Raw genomic sequence first — 23,436 nt, 5'->3', positions numbered from 1 at the left:
GGCGCGAACCCGGTTCCCCTGCATCGGCAGGCGGACGCGCAACCACTGCACCACCAGGGAAGCCCGGAATGCATCATTCTTATTCATTATATGAATAATTTATCTAGTATCATTCTTACAGCGTCTTCAGCTTGGAACAAAGCAAGTTGACATTTGCTTTTTCAATTTCTCAAACAGAAATGGAAGTAATAGAAGACAATGCAAAATTCAATCCAGGCAAGTAAAACTATGTAATACCAAGGTTTAGTTAAAAAAACTTTCTCACCACTATAAACACAGTGTGAAAAATTCAGATAAAGTGCAAAAGATGAGGGAAGATTGCACTGATAATCAATAAATATGCTTCAGTTAGAAACTCTGGTCAGAAACAAATTTGTATTTATATGTACTAAAGAATAACAATTGAGACTGAAGCGAATACAGTCTATATTGATGTGGCTTTTTAATATTTTTAAATGCTTCTAATGTTTAAGGTTAGGAATTAAAAGCATATAATTCAAATTCTTATCTATGAATTAGTTCACAATTCCATACAATATTTTTTTTAGCATTTGCCTAAACCTTCCTTCATCTTTCTTTATCATTAGAGTCTTAGAAAGAGTAACACAAAAAATTGTACTTAAAAATTCCATTTTAAAGAGTTTTCTTACATCACTGTTTCTTTTACAGTCACAAACTGGACCAGCACACTGAAAGACAGAAATACAGTTATCACCTCATATTATCTTTCTAGTTGGATTTTAATTATATCATTTTAATTATTACCATATTATAATTAGAAATTTTATAATTAGTATAAAAGATTAAACGATAGTCTAGTCAATAGCTTTATCTTTACAAATTAGAAAATATCAGCCAATAAATATTTAAACTAGCATTTTAAATAATACTGAAATATTTTTATTTTATTATTTATTAGTTGACTAAACAAAACATTCTTTGAAAAATGGGAATTCATAATTCTGCTTCAATGTAGTAGCATCGAAAATTTATTTTGTCACTGCATAAGACTTTATTTGCTTTCTAAGATCAGTAAATGTAGCATAAGAATTTTTAAAAAAGTTATCTTACCGGATCCCTGATTGATGTTTTGGTGAAATTCTCTATCCAGGAATTTACATCAATTTTAATTCCAACAACTGAAACAGTCATGTAAAGAAAAATTGACACATACATTTTAAAAATGTAGCTATAATTCTCATTAATCTTTCCTCTCACATTTAAAAATTCCTGAGCAGGCAAATGTAAGTTTCTTAAGATTAACAAAAAAAAAATCTGTTTAATTGCAGATATACATTGAAAAGCTGATTCAAATTCATTTAAAAGGTGGCAAATTTAATTAGCTACAATATAATTTCTAGGGTATGATAATTTAAATAATTTTTATTCAATTTAATGCTATTTTATAATGTTTATTACAGACGTATTTCTAGGGGTTTTCATTAAGAAGTAATGCTAATAGCTCTTAAACTGTTATATAAACTTCGTTTATGCACACATTTATTTACTATAACCTGGTCAATTAACTAATAAAGGAGGCTTAAAAAAATGAGTGTCAGGAATAGCTTTATAAATATGAGGTCATTCAAGTGGTGGGTTTTAAGAGGCTTCCCTAACCTGACCAGTGCATGCAGTAGGTGCTTAAGAAATGTTTGCTGAGAATATACAATGGAGAAAAGACAGCCTCTTCAATAAGTGGTGCTGGGAAAACTGGACAGCTACATGTAAAAGAATGAAATTAGAACACTCCCTAACACCATACACAAAAATAAACTCAAAATGGCTTAAAGAGCTAAATGTAATGCCAGACACTATAAAACTCTTAGAGGAAAACTTAGGCAGAACACTCCATGACATAAATCACAGCAAGATCCTTTTGGACCCACCTCCTAGAGAAATGGAAATAAAAACAAAAATAAACAAATGGGACCTAATGAAACTTAAAAGCTTTTGCACAGCAAAGGATACCATAAACAAGACCAAAAGACAACCCTCAGAATGGGAGAAAATAGTTGCAAATGAAGCAACTGACAAAGGATTAATATCCAAAATTTATAAGCAACTCTTGCAGCTCAATAACAAAAAAACAAACAACCCAATCCAAAAATGGGCAGAAGAACTAAATAGACATTTCTCCAAAGAAGATATACAGATCGCCAACAAACACATGAAAGAATGCTCAACATCATTAATCATTAGAGAAATGCAAATCAAAACGACAATGAGATATCATCTCACACCGGTCAGATTGTGTCCACAGACAGATGAATGGATAAAGAAGATGTGGCACATATACACAATGGAATATTACTCAGCCATAAAAAGAAACAAAATTGAGTTATTTGTAGTGAGGTGGATGGACCTCGAGACTGTCATACAGAGTGAAGTAAGTCAGAAAAAGAAAAACAAATACTGTATTCTAACACATATATATATGAAATCTGAAAAAAAAAAAGGTTCTAAAAACCTAGGGGCAGGACAGGAATAAAGATGCAGATGTAGAGATTGGACTTGAGGACATGGGGAGGGGGAAGGGTAAGCTGGGACGAAGTGAGAGAGTGGCATATACTACCAAATGTAAAATAGATAGCTAGTGGGAAGCCACCGCATAGCACAGGGAGATCAGTTTGGTGCTTTGTGACCACCTAGAGGGATGGGAAAAGGAGGGTGGGAGGGAGACGCAAAAGGGAGGACATATTGGGATATATGTATATGTATAGCTGATTCACTTTGTTACACAGCAGAAACTAACACATCACTGTAAAGCAATTATACTCCGATAAAGATGTAAAAAAAAAATTAAAAAAAAAAAAATGCTCGCTGAAGTGTGGATAAATGAGTGGATGAGTAGGTAGGTGAGTGAGTAGGTGGCACATGAGTTAGTGATAGCAATTGAGAATAAGATTGAATGAGTAAATGAGCAATTGAGAGAATGAAGGAAGAACTGAATGAGTTGCTGAGTGAATGATGGAGTGAATGTATGCAGTTCAACTGCTGGGGGGGGTGAAATTGCCCTCAAGAGCAGAAAGGAGTTTATCTACCTCTCAATCTGGCCTATCTTTTCTAAAATTCAAACAATACTGAATTATACTTTTTTTTTTTAACTTTTATTGCATCTGTTCATTTCAGCCCACTTCTAATTCCCACTGATGCTCAGTTTTATGAACTTTTTCATTTGCTTGATTTCTTTTACCAAAAGACTCATTATTCTATATATTTTATTGTAAGGTGTTTTTTTTTTAATAGATCCCTACCTAATTCTTTTTAACAGATACATAGTATAGATATGCCACAATTTATCTTTTCCCCCAATGATGGAAACTTAACTTTTCATGTTTAAATTATTACAAATATTCACATCCTTGCCCATATCTACTTTTGTATATTTGAAATGCTTTATAGGATAGACTTCTGAGTGGAATTGCTGGATCAATCCAGCATTTAGAATTTTATGTCAAGAGTGTATAAACGTACACACTTCTTTGAAAACTCCTCAACTCTTATTTTATCCCCAATCTCATAGGTAACTAATTGTGTTTCATTTTACTTTTCCAATTTGACTTTATTTTCTTTGAAGCCTTCTGATAGCCTTCCTGATAAGCAGTGCCAGTTGATAATATGAACAGTAGGTCACATTTAATTTTGGTTGTGTGTATGTGTACAATACATGTGCTTACCTGCAGGTTTAAGAAGTTTTCCTTGGATGTATATTTCTACAGCTTTGCTTACCATAATGCCTGATTCATAAGCACCAGGTCCGCTTTCTAAAAAAAAAAAAGAAAGGAAAAATAGACCTATCTAGATAAATCAAATAATATTAAATTTCTTTTAATAGGTACAGGTGGATATTGTTTTACTTAAATGTTCTAGCATAAATATGTAATCAAGAAGTGGTCTCCTCTTCCCTTTTCTTCCTTTTAATAGCAGGCTAATTAGAGTGTCCAGGAATTGGTTTGCATTAATTGACTTTGGCATGAGAATTACTCAGCTTGGCTGCATCACTCTCACAATAAAGGATGCACACCAAATCCCTGCTTTATGACACTTACTACAATATTGGGGAGGCTGCTGAAGTAAAGCAGAAAGATTGATCTCAGATTCACAAGACTGCTGTAAAACTGTAAAAAATACATATTCCTGGAAAAAACTGAAATTCTCTGAACTTCAGTTTCCCCATTTGTGAAAATGGTGATGGTAGAACCAAACCCCAGAAAGGATGAAGGATTAAATTAGAAAGTTTTAGGGAATGAACCCAATAAAGTATCTTAAAATATAGGCTCTAATTAATTTTTATAAATGTTACGCAACTAATACCGATTAAAGAGCAAACTGATTAATTAAATTTTTAAAATTCATTAAACATTCTTAAATATATTTGCAGTTTGTGAAATGAGGGATGATCTATATGTGTTTCAATGTATTATGCATGCCTGTAGATACGCTGTCTTTACATTACTGGGTGGCTGATTTCTTGTAGATGCATTTTACTTCCTCAACTAAATGGATGCTTCTGTCCTTCCAATGTCATGCATATGGTATATGCTTAATGATGACTATTCTGAGCAAATAACATAAAATATATTGTTTGTGTGGGGGGAAGCAGGTATAGCAATAATTTATTTAAAAAAGGAATTGAGATGGCTGAATTCTAAAGCAATACTTACTGTTAAAGTATGGAGCAGTGAAAACATAGTTATCGTTATCAAGACTTCTTTTATAAAAGCTGTCCTCATATGTTTCTGGGTTTTCTTGCCAATTTTCTCCAGCCCTAAGGAGGAAATGGGTCATCAATTTTATTCTTTAATCTACTCTATAACTTACTTTTCCCTTTGTGGACACCACTGAACTTTACAGATATGTCTGTATCTCAGGTACGTCTAAGGAAGTTAGTGGTAATTGATGGTGTAAATGACATTCACTACTAAGCAACAGATCTGCTTAGAATTAAACTAAGAAGCAGGAAAAGCTGATGTCTAGCTTTACTCTGCCATTTACTGGCCAGGTAATTATAGACAAGTCAGTTAATAAGTCAATTAATATTAATAAGCCTACACAGCCCACTTTCTGGACTCTTCTGAAGATAAACCCAGATAAAATCCATAGAACAGTGAAAACAACGAAGTGCTATGCAAATATTGCCAATCGACATATTTGTAATAACCATTATGTTCATTTAACCAGGTTAGCTTATGTTTATGAAGAGAGAAATCGCTTTGATAACCTCTTCAATGTTGTAATATATACGACAAGCAAAAACATCATTGAAGAATCATATAATAGCATTGTTGAAAGAAATGGAGTATTTAATAATTAAGTACTTTAGGTAAATTCCAATTTAACTACTAATAATGATCAGTTTCTCTGAAGAATGGCTTCCTTATGCAGTAAGGTACAGATCCTTGGAGTAGTCCTTTGTAATCTAGTAAATTTTACAGACGCCATTTGAACTTACTCTTTGGGATAAACTCTGGTAATCCCGCCATCAGTCACAACAAACCGTGCTTTCACTCCCTTGCTGGAACAGAAGACAAAAGAAGGAGATTTTCATTCAACTTATTCTTTAAGGTATTAGTTTAGGCGTTGGTGGTACAAAGAGAAACAGAATGAGTTCCTGGATAAAGGAAGCCAAAGTCAATGTATCAATGGATGTAAACTATGTTTTAATAAAACATAGTTTTTAGATATTTCTTAAAATATCTAAGAAATAGTTAAAGGGAGGATGTTTAAGGAAGACATTTCATAAGAAATAATGAGATAGCTGCATCCTGAAGATGGAATGGGAGTTAACACAGATGACAGGAAGACATCACATGTAAAGAAAAGAGTACATGTAAAGGAAAGCTAGTGAAGAGTGGTAGTATTTGGTGTAATAAAAGCATAAGGCATGAGGTGAGAAACAGCAGGAGGTAAAGGTGCAAGTATAAGCTTCTGAAGAATGGTCAGCTCATGAGTGATCGTGAAATCCACACTGGAGAGGCTGCTTCACCTTCACCCTGAAGTTAGGGCTCCGTTTTAAAAGTGAGACTCTGGAAAGTATGAGTTAACATGGAGAACAGCCTGGGGCCCGTGGGCAGAGGAATTGGAAGCCCTAAAGGCAGAGACATCAGCTGCTGTGATTTCTTAGAAATGGAAAACAGAACCCTGAGTATGAAGAAGAGAGGAAAACATTTTTAGAAACAATATTTAGCACTTGGTGGTTGATTGGAAGTGGGGCGGAGAAGAGACTGGAAACGAGAACCATCGTCAGATTTCTCCCTGTCTTGACTGGCTGTAGGGCAGGGCTATTAGAAAGCTAACTGAACATTCACTAGAAGCCCTAGTTTACCACCAACACTGAGACACACGCAAGCACACCTATTTAATTTGGTTATTCACAGTGTAGCGTATACATGCGTAAAGCTGAGTAATGGTAGATGTTAGTCCTGACACACACCCACAACTGAAAATTCAAGTTGTCGACAACTGCAAAATGGTTTTCTTGAGAAACGGTTATTAAAGATAAATAATAAACTTTAAATTTGAGACCTATTTTCCAAAAGTTTCCCAGAAAGAAGCTAAACCGAAATACAGAATATGTATCTTTTTTTTAATAAGAACAAACACTTACATGTTTTTCTGCTTACTCCAGTAATTCTGGACAAGTTCATTTGTAAAGCCGGCATCCAGCAAGACTCGATTAATCAAGTCCGTATTGCCTAACACAGAAGGAGAGCCTCAATTACACCCACATAGTTTAATTAGGATAGTAATGAAACGAACATTTTCTATTTCCGGAAGCAATTTAGAGTGGATAATATTTCTATGAATTTAAAAATGTAACCTTATTAATTTTCTACATTTTTTATATTGTTCCTCTTCCATTTTTCAGGATAGGGACAAAATTAGAAGTGGAAAAACCAATTCTAAATGAGGCAAATTGTTTTGTAAATGCTATCAAAAAGATAAGGATTCCAAAGTATCATAATTTCACGGACAATTTTATGCCTAAATATAAAACTATATAATACATATAGGGTTTTCTTTGTTTGTTTTTTTGTTTTCTGTTTTGGGGCCAAGAAACAGAATAACTTATCACAGACCAGCACTGCTCCAAGCCTGGCTTTTGGAATCTGTTGGTACTGATGAAAGAGCACAGGCTTCAGGCTGTCACTTCTGGAGTAACTGAAGAGAGTATCAGCCCAGGTTTGAAGGTAATGGAGGGAAGAGATGACGAGGACCAAGGGTCAGTGAATACACTCTCTTAAACAAAAAATGTTGCCTTCTTCCCTTTCTCTTGGCTTCTCTGCTGTAAGCCCATAAAGCTCTGAAACAACCTACAAGTACCGACTGAAACTTCACACTTCTGATTTCATTTTATTCAGATACGGAATATATGGTCTTACTTAATATTGTGTTACCACAAGAGTTGGGGGTGGCCTAGGCTAGAAAACATTTTAGTTCCTTTTAATTATTTTACCTCAATGTATCTTTCACTCAAGATTAAAGGATCAATTTAATCCGTATTTTAGACTTCCTTTCAATTCATTCTAGGAACTTTTATTACATTACTTTAGAAACAATCACTATAAAAAAATAATCCTTTTGGAAAGAGAGTGATATATTTTAATTCTTAAATCCTTAAAATTCTTAAATCCTTTTAGGTAAAACAAAAGAGGCCATTATTTTAATCTGTAATATAAATCAATGTTGCAAGTAATTTCATAGTTTGATTCATATTTTCATTATGCTCTAAGCCTAAAACCAATCTGGAAATCTGTCTCCTGCAGCTGGTTACATGCAATAAATAGATTATTAGTATTAAGCATTACCGTTTTATACATATACACTTTTCATTTTTACTTTAATTCAAAAATAAAGAAGAATATGAAGAAGACAACCACTCTACAGCATTCACACTTAGGTAGGTTAATAAATTAACTTAAACAATAGGTGAGAATTGTAATTTTACTGATGGATTAATTACTTTTATAAAGCAAAGTTAAATGTGACTGTACCTCTTTAAAAAAAAAACCATTTAGGACAGCTACATTTCAATCACTGATATCTACCTTTAGAGTTGATTTTACAGATTATTGATAACATGAGGTAAAGTATGATTGAGAAAAATCTATAACACTGTCAGAGGAAAACAGAAATTATTTCATAGCTAGTAACTCTTTTATAATAAAACATCTAGTAAGTTCTCAATTTTTTATATAATCATCTCAAACATTTCCCATAGAATTATAGAGGAGGCAGAAAAAAGTTAATTGAAATGAAGGAAGAGACTGAAGGACATAAATAACACTATGGATATTAGCACTATTTTACTAAAAGTATTTTGTTTAAACATTTATATTTTTCTGAGATGAGACATCCAATTAAAGGAGTATTCAATAATCTTATTATTTCAGTTCTCTCTTGGAAATAAATAATAACATTGTAAAGGTTCTGCTCAGAATGAGCTCACACTGAGCAGAAAGTTTTGAAATCACGCGTGTTCAGGCATGATCAATGCAGACTTCACCCACCCATGACAGGTTTCCAGAGTGGCTCTTTCGAGCAACTGGCTAACTCGTCTTAGAGGTGCTCAGTAGTTATTTCTTACGAGATCAATGTAAGTTTGAGAGACAGCTTTAAGAAGGGATGTTCTGTTTTTATAACTGAGGAAATGCTTTATTTAACCCTTCCTGGTGGCAGGAGAAATAACTTTTAAGAAGAAAAGAAAAAGAGACAAGAAGGACGAGGGAGAGCACAAGGGAGAAGATGGAGAAAGAGAGCAAACAAGTCATTTATGTGCACTTTTATCTTCAAGTTATATTTACTAAGGTAATTTTTGCCAGGCAGTTGGTTTTTCTCTCTTATTTCCTAAGTATACTGCCTTTTCTCCTGATAGTACTTTTTAATAAATAGGGTAATTTTAGGAAGAAAAAACAGTTAAGACTTTTAAATGTTTTGAGAGCCCAGAATCCATAAATCTCTATGGGGTTTCAGAGTATAAATGATGCAAATTTCTCTGAAAGACAAATAAAATTGTTAAAAACTAACTCCTAAAATTTATCCATTCTAACTTGATTTACTTCATAAAATGGGAAATTATAGATGCATATTTTTTAAGATTAAAGTTAACTGTGATCAAGATAAAACCCCATTGTTATGTCTCTATTTGTACTTTGTTCTTATGCTATCCATGTTAAAACTCATTATATAAATAACTTGATTCAAATGCGTTTTCCTCTGCATAGAGTAAAGAACCTTCAAAAGATCATTCCAAATTAAATTTCCCAAATTTGAGAGGAACAGGTAAGCATATACTATTTACATCTAACCATTTGCAAGTATTGAATACCTGGCTTTGAACACTGGATTTTACTTAATAACAGAATGAAATTTCTGTAATATATAAAAAAATTAAGGGTCAAATTGTTACCCTTAAAACTTCAAAAAGTAAATAAATAAACCAGCATACCAACAAACTAAATTTGAACCACGATTTGACTACTGTGGATATAACCACAGTGAAGCAATTATTGCAAATTAATGCATACTTACATGATGGGTTGTTCGGAGTTTTTCTATCAATAAGCTCATTAAAATTTAAAAGAAATTCGGTGTTATTATCTGATATTTTAAGATCATTGCAGTAATCTCTGAAAAAAATATTTTAGGATATGAAGCGTTAAAATCACAACTTGACAAAAATGTACACAGTAAGCACAGGTAGTGAAAACACTTAATTTTTAAACTTTTTACTAGCTGCGTTACTTTGCAAGCTGTTGAATTCTGGTTATCTCCATTTCCTCATCCCTATAATGGAATAATACTTTAACATCAAGTGGTCAGGATTATATATTATATATTAATATATATTAACCATTTGAACTCTGGACAGAAGGAGCCCAATAAGTGTTGGCTTCTGTTACTCCTACTGTACTATTGTCATTTTATGCTGTAGGTTAGCAATTTACATATAGAAATTAAGACTGAGAAATTTAAAGATATCTATTTATCAAATATCTACAATAAACCCATTAGGTTAACGTTTTTTTGAGAAAGTACTATTTAAAAATATCGAGTAAAATAAAGAGGCATTGATTTAGTTATTTGCACATATCTGTAATTACTGACTTAAGAGAAGACAATAATGTCTCTGCATTCACCTGACTGCAAGATTGTTTTGGCACAGGAAAAAAGTAAGTGCTCACACAGATCATCAGTTGGAAAGGAGAATTATTTTAATAATCTTTTCAGATAATTGTGGGTGTTCTTTTTTCTTGAGTTACACACTAAAACTGGATTATTTGCAATTTCCTGATTCCTAATTTGTGATATGGAATCTGAAACGATACCAATGAACATTCTGTACTCTGTTATATTAAAATTCAATGAACCATCTTACATTTTGAATGAATCTTTTACCCGTCATGATTTTTATCCCATCATAAATTGGTTACTTGGAAGATATGAATAATGCAGATGTTCTAAACGGTAACATATTTTATTATACAATAATGAAAATTCACATTCATTAATAACATCACTGATCTCACCAGATAAGTCTATAACTATTGGGAAGCTGTCATGCTTACAGTAATGAATATGTAACTTTCCTAAAATTCTAATTTTTGTTTGTTTGAAGTTCAGGTTTTGTCATTGGGAACAAATACTTTCAGTTGTTTTCTTCAAAGTAAAAGGCTCACTTAATTGATTTTTGAGAAAATATCTGCCAAATACCCAAGTCTGAATAACCACAGTTCCTCTGTCATTCATTCTTTCTAGTAAAATGATATCTCATGGAAAAAAAGCAAGAAGCTCCTATTTTAGCTCTCATTTCACACATTTTTTGGAGATAGTCAAGTTACTCTGGTATGCAGTAAAACTTCCATTTTTTTTTTTTTTACACAGAGTATTAAAAGACATATACTCATGGGTAAACCTCAATAAAATTAATAATTCTTACTGCTTTAATCAAGGATATTTTAAAGTCACACTGCCCTTTTCCCCAGTGTGGGTGCCTGGCAATGAAGACTACAGTGGCAACCAGTAGTCTTTAGTACCATTGTCTTGATTCCTGATAAGGTATCAGCTCACCGTTGCTTTTGTACTGTCACTTCAAATGTCAATATGATGAAAAACACAAATGCCATTTAACATTGTTAGGAAAATAGCTTTGTCCTTGCAGATTCTCTGAAAGAGACTTTGGAACCCAGAGGGTTTTATACTTTACTTTGAGAACTGCTGTCCTAAGTGTTTTGGAAATTAAGAATAAATGTAAGGCAACATAAATATTATAAGATTGCAATTATAATAACTAGGTTAATACAACTAACAGACTGGATAATCAAATATTCAAGACAAAAATGCAATCAAAAAGTAAACATTTTCAGATGCAAGGCCATTATCTAAATACAAAGCTGCAGAGAGGAACAGAATGTCAGAACTTCAAAAACAAGACTTCTCAGTTCATGGAAAATTTTCGTTTAGAGACAAGGTTTAAAAAGTTTTCCTAATACCCATTAAATTACTGACAGAGCTAAAGTTGACTTCTTCCCACAATGCTATGCTTTTTTTGGAAATAACACTAGCCTGGAAGTCAAAAGGCCAAGCCATTGAACTAGGATCGCACAGAATTAGAAGCTGATGGGAAGGTTTTAGAAGGATTAAATAGAATGTTTTAGAAGGACTAAATGAAATAATTATTAATAAAATCATTAATAAAACATGGAATTTTAAAATTCCATGTTATTATCTAGAAGGCATTTCTAAAATTATCTTTTAATCATTTAATCCTAAAAATAACTTTATCAGAAGGTAATTTAATATTTTAATAGTGAGGAAACTGAGATTCAAAGATGTAAAAAGATTTACCCAAAGGCAGCTAACTAGCAAGTGGTCAAGCCCTGAGGGGAAGCCAAGTCTTCAGATCCCTAATAATTAGTGTTGTAACATAACCTACACTGTGCTTTGAACGTTCACTCTGTGAACTTTTATAGTCACAAAGCTTCAGGCCAAAAGCAGCTTTGACCTCTACCAATAGAAGGCTGTCAGTGTTGTGAGCAGTTAGTTTAGGCAATGTCATCATGTTTTCTTTTGTTTTTGTTTTGATCCTTGATGGCTCCTCGGTTGTGCCCAACTTTGAAGGAGTCTAAAGATATTACTGACCTTTTGATGTATCGTAATGGCAAAAGCAGTGAAAGTGCTGAAACTACCATTAAGGAGAGTTGTTGAATTAGGACGTGAGCAGAAGTGAAAGAATTTAAACAACTGCGACATGAGAAAACACAACGCTGAATGTTGTGTCAGGGGAATGAGCTCTCCAGTAATAAGAATGAACCGGGACCACAGAAAGTCACCCACCAGGCAGAGCAGGGTGCCTGTGCACTAGGTAGTAAGTAGCAAGAGCCTGACTGAAATATTTGGGATGCGAATGTACGTCTAGACAGACAGCATCGACATCGGTTGCCTGTTTGTTAGCCTAATGATTATTCAGCATAGGCCTGGGACCTTGACAACTGGAGATAATCAGCATTTCTTAAGATCTCTCCCAAAGGAACCACCCCAGGAAAGTGCATGACGGGCAGTAACTGTGGTTACCACAACTGCTGAGTTCCCTCAGGACATGTGGGATAGACTTTGCTGATAAACTTTCTATGAGGCACTGTTTTTCTAAAAGAGATCAATCTTACGCATATTGATCATTACTTTTCTGAGGAATTTTTTTTTTTTCCCCCTAAAAAAGATTAAAGTAGCAAGGTGGAGAAACCTCTGGATGGCTTTAAGGGAAGAAATTCAATTTCGATTTGCTGAAAATACCTTCAGGGCCTCAAAACTGTATCATCTTTTTTGGTCACTTTGTATTTCTGACCAAAATGGGATTTGTAACTTAAATGGCTGTAAACTAAAAGATCTTTGGTATTAGAAATTTGTCAAATTATTTATTTCTAGAATACTGAAAGTCAGTTTGTTCTCATTCTATTCTATTCCACGAACTTACATAGGTCATACATCTCAAATTAGCATTGAATTACTGGTGATCACATACTTTTCTTTCTTATTCTAACTTATCTTTGAAGTGCTTTCTCATTTCTGATTATCCAAGAAAGACAGAAAAATTAATCCACGTTGTAGACTTTCATCCCTATGACTGTAATTCTCTTAAAGATAGGAATAATGCTCCACACATCTGTATTCTCCATGCTTTCCTTTCCAGTAGTTTTCAAAATTTAAGGAAATTGCAAAAACCGAGTACTAATTAGGATCAAAGAGTTTAATTATTTAAGAATTAACAAAAATGGTTCTACCTTTAAATTTCATGAGCTTTCTTCTTTAAATTATTTTAAAATAACTGCTTTTTAACATCCTTTATTACTATTATTATTATTATTGGCCACACCACATGCCTCGCGGGATCTTAGTTCCCCAACTAGGGATTGAAACCCGGGCCCACGGCAGTGCGCCAAGTCCTAACCACTGGACCACCAGGAAATTCCCATAACATCCTTTATTAAATAACTATCCCTCCTCCTCTGACCTCTTACTATAACCATCAATTATAATAACTAATATTTATTTAGAGCTCATGTCATACCAAGAGGTATGCTATATTACTATGCATGCAATATTAACTCACTTAAAGTTCATAAAAACTGTATGAGGTAGGTATTAGTGTTAGCACCATCTTGCAAGTAAAGAAACTAAGATGCAGAGAATCTGAGTAACACAGCTATGACCATGAAAATCTGGGAAACAGATCCTGAAAGTCTTTCTCTAGAGTTTGCTTCACTGTTTCCCATTAATAACACTGACAAAAACATACGCCAGATGTTCTATACGACATAAATGTCTCCCTTTTCTCACCAATTTTTTCTTTATCCCAATTTTCTATCAGTTTACTTTCCACAAATCTTTGAATACACATCCAATGCTCACGTTTCCAGGAAATATTCCCTACAAAAATATTTTACTCAGCTGTACTGGACATTCTTTTGAGATTCCCTAACTAAGTATTTGCATATTCAGTGTAGATATTTATACCTTAGGAGTAGCAAGGAAACGGATTCAAATTCCATATTATTTAACATCTCTAAAACTGTTTCCGAATCTGTGAAAGAGGATAATATATAACACTAATTTATTATACAGCTCTTTTGAGGGGTAAATATAATCAAATCATACATGTAAATCATACATGTAAAAGGCTTAACACGTTAATTGGGGTGAACACTCATTGTTTCTCCCGCAAGCTACCACATTTCTTCCCTTCTCTGCTATGTGCTCCTTCCCCAAACACACAGGTGAATTCCAGTCTTCCAGCCAGTCATATTGATACAGAAAGTGACAGGCCACAGAAATGATCCATATGCTAATCCCGGCTGAATTATAACAAAATCCATTGTCTGTGAATTGGGACTTGAGATTGAGAGATATATTTATCTTCTCTGGGAATTCCTGGACGTTTACCATGCTCGGAGGGAGGGTCTTATCAACACAGGGCACCCAGTATCTCAACCTCTTCTCACCCCTGTGCTACATTAATATTCTGCTTTCCAGCTAAAACTAGTTTTAGCAGTGGCCCAAAGTTACTTGTATCAAAAAATTGCTAGTAAGATTGCAGGTATTAAAATTAATAATATGATTTTTTAAATGCTTTTCATACATTTATAGATTCTCCAGTCGTCAACTATTTATGAGGCCCCCACTGTGTGCCAGTCAGTAGATTTGACATTGAGTACTGAATGGTAAGTCAAATAGATGCCATCATGTCTCTGTTGGGGAAAATAAAATGAAATGTGGCCAGTACTCTAGTACGGGAAATACAAGATTCTATGAAGCAGTCAGCAAGGATGTCTAATCCAGTGATGATGGGAAAGAAATTCCCAGATCAAGGAGCTTTGAAGTTGGAGTTTGGGAAGGACTGGAGGTGTGTGTGTTTTAATCCAAAATAGAAAAGAAAATTAGTGGATGAAAAGCAGTAAGGAGGAAAAAACAATGCATTTTAGGAAATAAGAAAAGTTTAGTGTGGCTAGACTTTAAAGCAGAGGTTGGCAGACTGTTTCTTAAAGGGCAAGAGAGTAAATGATTCAGGTTCTGTGGGCTAAAAGGTCTACGCCACAACCCCTCGGCTCTGCCTTTGTAGCGAAAGCAGCCACAGGCAATACATCAAAAAATGCCTGTGGCTGTGTTCTAATAAAACTTTACGTATAAAGTTTTATACGTAAAACTGCAGGCTGTTGTTTGTCAGCCCCTGATTTAGAGTATAGGGGACCACACTGGTAAACTGGGACCTAGTGACAGAACATTTGAAAACTATCCTATACAGTATCGATTATCATGAGGATAATACTAAGCCATTGGTTTGTATTTAACGGATGAGAAACAATGTTATTGAAAGTTTAGACTCCCCCTGCTTACAGAAAGGAGACAGAAATTGGAAGTAAGGGAGAAATACTGGAGGCGGGGAGATCAATTAGGAGGCAGCCTTAGTAGTTTAAGTGAGAAAGGCACTAGCCTGAACTAGAACAAAGGCAGCAGAGTCTGACAGACATACTTGATACTCATCAGATAAATTCTATGTGGCAAGACTTGTTGATCGACCAGAAGTTACATATAAAGGAAAGGGAGCAAAGACATCTATCAGGTTTCAAGACGGGGTATTTGGGGAAGACAGTATTTTTGTCACTGAGGCAACACAGAAAGAAGAGTTTTCCAAAAGAGGAAAAATGTTCAGGAGATCATGAATTTGAAGCACCTTGAAGAGAGATTCCTATGAGGCTCCATAAACATGAAGTCTCATATTAAAATATGTAGGGTAGACAGAAAGTCTGGAAATGGATATATTGTTTGATCTTATATTGTAATGTAAGGTCAATAAACTACATAGTATGTCTATTTTGTTTCTAGATGTTATCAACATCCTGTAGATTGGGAGCCATCACCCCAAACTGTAGACATGGAATAGTGGGCCTCTGTGGTATGTCTGTAGACTCAGAATAGGAAGATAAGAGAGCCCAGGCCAGCAGCTTCATATGAGTGATGTGCACAAGAAGGGAAGCTCGTGAAAGAGACTGACTATGCAGCCAGGGAGGGAGGAAGAAAACCAGAAAAGTATGTCATTAAGCAAGAGGAGGCAGAATGTCAAAGGGTGGAATCAGCAGTGTCCAAGACTGAAGGCAATTCAAGCAGGAAAACTGCTCGAGGGCAGAGTCACTCACAAAGCCAGAAATATGCTCTGTTAACAGATTTCTCAAAAAGTTATATATATTTCCTACTTTCAATAAGAACCAAAAATTCAGATAGTCTTACGCAGAAACAAAAAGAAAGAATAACTGAGACCAGTTTTCAAGAGCCTTCTTAAAACAGCAATTTCTTTAAGAAGGAAAAATTGTGAGAATTGGATACTACAAGCTTCTGAATCTATTTTATTCAGTAGCCTAGGGTAATAGGAATTCTGTTGATTTGTATTATTACATGTGTCTGATGGAGAGTGGGAGTCAAAAACTAAGGAAAGAAATAGAAATAAAGAATAATCATCTTGGATTCTTGAATGGAGTTAGTTTCAAATAATTATAAGAAAATAGAGGTAGAGATGAAGATGTATATTAGAGCTAGGGAAGGGGGATTATAAGCGAGAGAAGTAAAATTGATTAGGAGGAAAAAGAATGCTAATCTTAAAAATTATGTGAGGGCTTCCCTGGTGGCGCAGTGGTTGAGAGTCCGCCTGCCGATGCAGGGGACACGGGTTCGTGCCCCGGTCAGGGAGGATCCCACATGCCGCGGAGAGGCTGGGCCCGTGAGCCATGGCCGCTGAGCCTGTGCGTCCGGAGCCTGTGCTCCGCAACGGGAGAGGCCACAACGGTGAGAGGCCCGCGTACCGCAAAAAAATAAAAAAAATAAAAAATTATGTGAGAAAATCTCACTATATTAAAATATATTTTCCCAAAAACTTGTGTTAAAAAAAATCAATGATGTTAAGTCATTCTATGAGGCATACACATTCTTGTGTATATATATATGTATATATCTGTACATATCTATCTCAGTGTGTGTGTGTGTGTGTGTGTGTGTGTGCAGAGACAGAGAGAAAGTGAGCGAGAGTCTGTATGTGTATACATAGTCACAAATGCAAACTCACAACTCTTCATTTTTGTTGGATATACTGTTGGTTCCCACAAAAGCAAAACCTCCATCTGTCCTATTCACCGCTGTATCCCCAAGTCAGCATATTCTTTAGCACACAGCAGCTGCTAAGTACCTGAATGAGTAAATGAATGAAAGAACAGCATCCTCTTTCAGTTTTAAAGTTATTGTTTCCTTTGGTTCCATAATTTGGCATGGCATAATCCACAGCAGTCTTGACCCCAGCTCAGACCTGTTCTTGAAGGCCTACATATCCACAATGAGCTTTAAAAAAAGAAAACAAAAGAAAACAAAACCTACCTTGGTGCTATGAACGTATAGCCAGATTCTTCAAAATTATCCGGCTTCAGTGTTTCTGAATCTGCAAAGATAATGTTACGGGGTTAGACAAACAATCCGGAATATGCATCCTGAGATTTGATGTCAATAGGATAGAAAAATAACCTTACACGGAAAAATAAAAGGACTATTTCCATCCTAAACTGAAACACATGAATGAATATAAAGATCCCCAATACTTTACAGTAAAAAAATCAATTTTAATTTCATAACATGGATCACAACAGTTATATCAAAGACAATGTTAGGTCTATAATTTTCCCATTTACTAACTAACCCTACTATAACCAAGATATCCTTTAAAAAATGACTTTTGTCAATGTTACACCAGAGGTATTTATTTAAAATGTCAAATATTTTACCAATATTATGATAACGAAAAGGATTTTAATAAACCCATTAATGCCATTAGTGAATTAATAGCATTCTTCATATTCGTATGAATTAGAAAGTGGAAGGATAAAAACACACAAGTATTTAAGTTAAGTTTAAGAAAAAAACCAGAAAGTGAAATAGGTTACAGATATAAACACAAGCATATTCTTTCCCCCTTTTTAGCCGCTAAGGTCTGAGTGATCGTGGAGGAAAATTTAGCAAATGAGAAGCACAGAGGATAGTATCCAGTAGGAATGGAAATATCAGTGGAAATGTCAAGTGTACTAAACAAAAAGAAATTGAGCAACAAGAAAATACTTGCCCTTCATTCTGCCTTTTTTTGCTGTGAAAATCCATCAGAAAGAGAAAGCAGGGAAACAAAAAAAAAAAAGAGGGTAAAAGCAAAGGGGGGTCACAAACAATATTTTATTCAATGACTTTCTTGAATAAAAATATTGTGCATAGATCAAAGGTTTATTTATGTACAGCTGTAGTCTGGAAGAAAAGACACATATTTTTGAAGACTGGAAAATATGTCCTGTCAATTACTACTAGAGCACCCTCTCTGTACTGTGGTTATTTCAAGGGTCTGTTTTGCAAAGCGGCTAACGCAAGTGTAATACCAATGATGCTAGCCTATAAACAGAAGCATTTACCAATCATCAAAGACCCACTAGGCACCCCCTCATTTATCAAGTGAAGAACTAGCTCATGCAAAGTTGGTGGTTGTTAAAAGACCATCATATCTATCAAGTGAAAGCGGAAATATAAAGGTCTAAATTACCACAATGTGCAATGAGAACCAGGACTGCGGAGAGCAAAAAAGAACTGACAAAGGAAAGAAGCTGTAGTTCATGTACAGTCAGAGGTAAAAGGTATATATATATATATATATATATATATATGCATATATATTTTTACTTTATCGTAACAGACAAAATTTAGGTGGTTAGGAATAACTGAGTGATATGCAAAGGATATGATGGTCATTTTACTTTACTGAAGCTAGTCACCCAAAACAAAGATTAATAATGACTTGAAATATGCACTAGTGTTAATAATTACTCCACATTCCAAATGACGCTTAAAAAAAAACCAAACTGATCCATTTGAGTTACTGAAGACATGAATTTGGATAATTAGAAGAAAGTTAATTGCCAAACCAAAGCCAAAGACCAGTGCAATTTAATTTATTCCAACAAAGTCGACAATGTGGAGCATAATATCATTCTTGCCAAATGCAAAAAAAAAAAAAAAAAAAAAAAAAAGAAAAGAAAAACTTTACTGCTACCAGCAGAGTGCCATGAGTAGAGACTATGTAAAACATTCTGTGCCAGCTAGCAGACCCTTAAAACAATAGCAACAGAGGACACAGCACTGCAATGATTCTATGAGCACAAAGCAAGGCAGCGGGGGTAGTAGGGACTGCCAGTGAGACTGGAGTACCTGCTCATATTCTATCCATGTAGAATACTTCTTGTTCCTTGCATGTTTGGAATGGGTTAGAATCATTGCTGTTGATTTGGTAATAACACCCACTAAAATGTATAAGCCTGGGTATTCCAAAGTCTAGACGTATTTAAACCTCTGGTACTAGGAGATAACAAACAGACCCTGAAGTCGCTTTCACAGTACTTACATCTGGCCTGAGTTATTGTCTCTTCTATTTTGGCTTTTATATAGTAAAAACTGTAGGTTGGTAATACCAAGGCCAAACTGCAATAGAAACAAGAGAAGCATAAACACAAACAAACAAAAATGAAACATAACTTAAAAAAAAAAGACACATAAAGTTCATGGAAAATCCAAAGATCTTCCTCATGGGAAGGAAAAGACATATTACTTTGACAGGAAAATGCTTTCAGCAAATAAATAGGGTACTTAATTTGGTCTTGCCATCCAGTCCTCTACCTTGTAGAGAATCAGAAGAGACACATGGAAAATAAGCTACAAAATGCGCCCATAAATCAGCTGAAGAAGAAATGTCATGGATACTGTATTTTCAGAAAACTATTAGAAGAATACTAGGGCTACGTTTAAGCAAAGTAATTATATCATGCCAATTGGCTATCCCTTCCCTAATGAATTATACATAATGTTACAGCGCTTGCTAGCAAACATACCCTACTAAAAATTACAAATGAAACAAGTACTATTATCATTACTAATTACACAATGCATAAAATCATCTGAAACAGTCTCTTTTGAGGGGTTAAATACCTAATATTGCACAACTCTTTTCTAGGCAATTTCCCCCATGTCTTTTGGAAGGGAAATTCAGATTCCTTTATAGCACTTGCTCATTCCATTGGTTCTTACCCAACAGTGTAACTGTATTTATTTCAAGTTCATTAACTGTGGATATCCCATATCATTTGGTAGATTGCTGTTAGGTACAATAGGAAAAACATCTTGACTTTAATAGTTTACAAGAGCCATGGGCTACTCTAGTCCCATGGTACATGTACACACTGGAGGAAAGCTCCAGTGCAAATCTTAAGCCAAATTCTGAACATTTTAGACGCAAGGACTGTCAAGCCTGTCATCCAACCCTGTCTTAATATGACTGTACAAACTAAAAAAGCTGACAGGCAGGTAACCGCACTCATTTTGAAGCTGACAATTAATAAAACACACAAAATGCTGGAATTGTTAAAAGATATCAGAATATGATGCACTTTCCCGTAACAACTGCATATGTGTAATTCTTCTACTCTCACAATGGCTGATACACATGTGCAGAACATAACTAATTATTCCATATCCATACTCACAGTTGCAAATGGTCTCTGCTATCCTTTGAATACAGAAGGAAACTACCGAACTAATGCCAAAAATGAGGTTATCTCTAAGATTCCCAATGCAACTATTATTAAAAAACGACGCTCGATTAATGTGACCGAGTTATTCAGCATTCATTTTTACAATTTAACCCCAAATTTAGCAATGCACAGAAAAATGTGTGCATTTCTAGGCTTCTGAGTATTTCTAGGCATTTGCAGAAGATCTTCTTTTAAATCACTCAAGCCTCATGTTTCCCAGGCTTTGGGGATGGATGTCCAAAGCGTAATGCCGTTATACATTTTTTTATGAGCAATATAGAACAGGACAAAATATAAAATTCCAGGTTTTTCTTCTTATGAATATATGCTAAAAATTCACTCTATGAAGAGGAAAAATGCAAGGGCTTATATGCTACAATTTAATTATGCAGTCAAGATAGCAAAATAAGTGGATGCTTGTTACCTGCAATTACCAAATCTTTCTCCATCATTAAGTAATTCATAGACTTTCCTTATGGGAAAAGGTCAGAGAAATAAAATGTTATGTAGATTTAATGAAAATCTCCACATTCATTTTAAAGGTAACTTCCTTTAAGGGGAGGCAGAGATTAAAATTAAAATAAGCAGTGCAATTAGTCTGAAAGCAAGATGACCTTTCATGATTCACTTGCCATTTATAAAATGTAGAGCAGAATTAGTGAGCATTTGAAGAGTGTCTCCCACAAATGCCTCTCAAGGGAAATTAGGACATTTTTATTGCCCTATCAGCATTTATTGCTAAGAGAAACTTCAAATTAAGACCGATAACATTACATCATGTGGCTGCTACAGTGTCACACTGTAAGCTTGGGTTACATCTCATGTACCATAAAAAATAGTGTGGAAACCCATGAGGAACACAGTAGACGTTTTAAAACTGACATATCGAATATACATTTTATTGGCCTGCAAGTCTCAGGTTGCTATTAATAGCTATACTTTATTTTACAGAAAAATATGGTCACACATAATTTAATGATTTTTTTTCTTCAGGCAACAGTTATTTCTTCAACCTATAGCAGATAAGATCTTCAATCAACATTCTGAGTCAAGGATGCTGCCATATGCAGTGTTCGCTGTCTCTCTCCTTATAAAACCAACAAATCAAGTCTGCTTTATTTTCTCCCAGGGATAAAAGTCTAATAAAGCCAGTGGCCACCAGATGGATGGTACAGCCCATGCAATATTTTTGTGACTCCCATAAACATGGTTAACTTAGTTAAATGGAATATAACACACTTTTCAACTCATTTATATCACCATAAAAATCAAACTTCATTAAAAAAAGAGAACATTCTGTTAAAATAACTACTATATTTCCAAATATGTTATATCAAGTTATAGCAAGGCTTAAGGAGACAGAAATCACTAAGTGAAAATTTGATACCTAATTCATTAAATAAAAACACTGCCATTTTTTTCCTTCAATTTAGATGTAATATGTTGTTCTAGCCTGTTATTTGTGGATTTATTTGTAGGGAGATTCAGGGGAGTACTTACAATGGAAATAGATTTAATCTGGCTCTAAGTTGTAGATTTGTGAAGAGAATGTGTGAAGAAAACATGCAAAGGTGTGAAGTTAGGGCTTGTTCAGAGAACAGTGGTTTGTATGGGTAGTGCAGTGCAGTGGGGGAAACGACAGGGCAGACAGGTTAGGCTAGAAATGTGTGATGTGAATTTCAGACTTGGAATCCAAACTTGGATAAAAATGGGAAGAGACTAAAGTTTTGTGGACAAGGAGAGACGTACTCAGAACTGGAGAAAAGAACATTAATCTGGCCACCTGTATTACAACTTGGTGTGTGAGGGAAAGGGCATGAATGCAGGAGACATTTGTGAGACTATTAAAAACATATTTAAGTAAGGTATAGTAAGAATTTAAAATTCCCCCAGAGTATAATTATGACTGCAGTAGGACCAACCATCAGACTGACTCACTGTCAGGGTCAAAAAGAAATGGTTTTTCTAACTTGGAATTTGTTTGTCTAAGAAACAAAGGCAGAGAGCACTTTCCCACATGTGCATCCAACATTTCCTTTTATCGTGAAATCATCGCTAACGAGACAGGGCTCCCAGATTTCCTGTTGGCTGTCACACCTTTTGACAAATTTATCCAAAAAAATGAAAGGTGGTAATAACCATGAAAACGGAAAGAAAAATAATGACTTATGTACGTACATGAAGATTGCGTATGCGTAAAGAGATGCCTAATAGAAATGAGAGAGAGAAATCAAGAGACACAAGTAAAATAAACATTCATTCTGGTGTTATTCAATAGGTTCAAAATTATGTCAAAAACTGAAAAACTGGAAAAAGACTGGCAGGTAGTGTGTCATGACATAGGTAACCGTGTGCCCCTCTTCTAGACCTAGTCTGCATCCCATCCTAGCAACCCACTACAGCTCTAGGGGAATCCCCAGCACTCTAGGCTCCCCTGAAAAGTTATGTAAATGTTCTGGGGCAGAGGGGGGAGGAGTGTTGTTTCATTTTATTAGGAAAAGAACAGCTGAGTCCACCACAGCCTATTAAGTAGGCTACATATTAACTGTATATTAATATGTAGTTAAAGAGGCCCTCATATTTGAGTATTGAGTAATGGAAGTCTGGAAACTATTATTTGGATTTGACAGAATGAGACAAATTGAACATCTAAATATTTAACTGTGTAAATATTTACAGAATGTCTACTGTGTGCCACTGACTTATGAGCTGAGGATTCAAAAATAAATGAAGCAGGCAACAATCTTAGAATCTCAGAGTCTAACAATCTTAGAACGTTGCCCTC

General features: G+C 34.7%; 1 protein-coding gene across 9 annotated transcripts in view; it reads right to left on the bottom strand.

The window, feature by feature from the left end:
* The window catches only part of CACNA2D1 (calcium voltage-gated channel auxiliary subunit alpha2delta 1), a 507,150-nt gene that overhangs the window by 28,491 nt on the left and 455,223 nt on the right, over positions 1–23,436 (bottom strand). For 6 of the 9 annotated variants that reach the window (XM_028490128.2, XM_028490135.2, XM_028490130.2 and 3 more), the window contains 10 exons: positions 19,469–19,545; positions 18,152–18,172; positions 17,416–17,476; positions 9,532–9,629; positions 6,608–6,695; positions 5,453–5,515; positions 4,665–4,768; positions 3,678–3,764; positions 1,072–1,139; positions 651–689 (listed from right to left, as the gene is read on the bottom strand). In XM_028490128.2, the coding sequence (XP_028345929.1) occupies positions 651–689; positions 1,072–1,139; positions 3,678–3,764; positions 4,665–4,768; positions 5,453–5,515; positions 6,608–6,695; positions 9,532–9,629; positions 17,416–17,476; positions 18,152–18,172; positions 19,469–19,545 (706 nt within the window). The remainder of the gene's footprint in view (positions 1–650; positions 690–1,071; positions 1,140–3,677; positions 3,765–4,664; positions 4,769–5,452; positions 5,516–6,607; positions 6,696–9,531; positions 9,630–17,415; positions 17,477–18,151; positions 18,173–19,468; positions 19,546–23,436) is intronic. The other 3 variants (XM_028490129.2, XM_028490132.2, XM_024115973.3) reach the window with 1 other exon arrangement.

Source organism: Physeter macrocephalus, chromosome 5 (assembly GCF_002837175.3).
Source record: "Physeter macrocephalus isolate SW-GA chromosome 5, ASM283717v5, whole genome shotgun sequence".
Lineage (NCBI taxonomy): Eukaryota > Metazoa > Chordata > Mammalia > Artiodactyla > Physeteridae > Physeter > Physeter macrocephalus.
The sequence above is the reverse complement of the archived record's forward strand: the minus strand, read 5'-3'. Positions and strand labels throughout refer to the sequence as shown.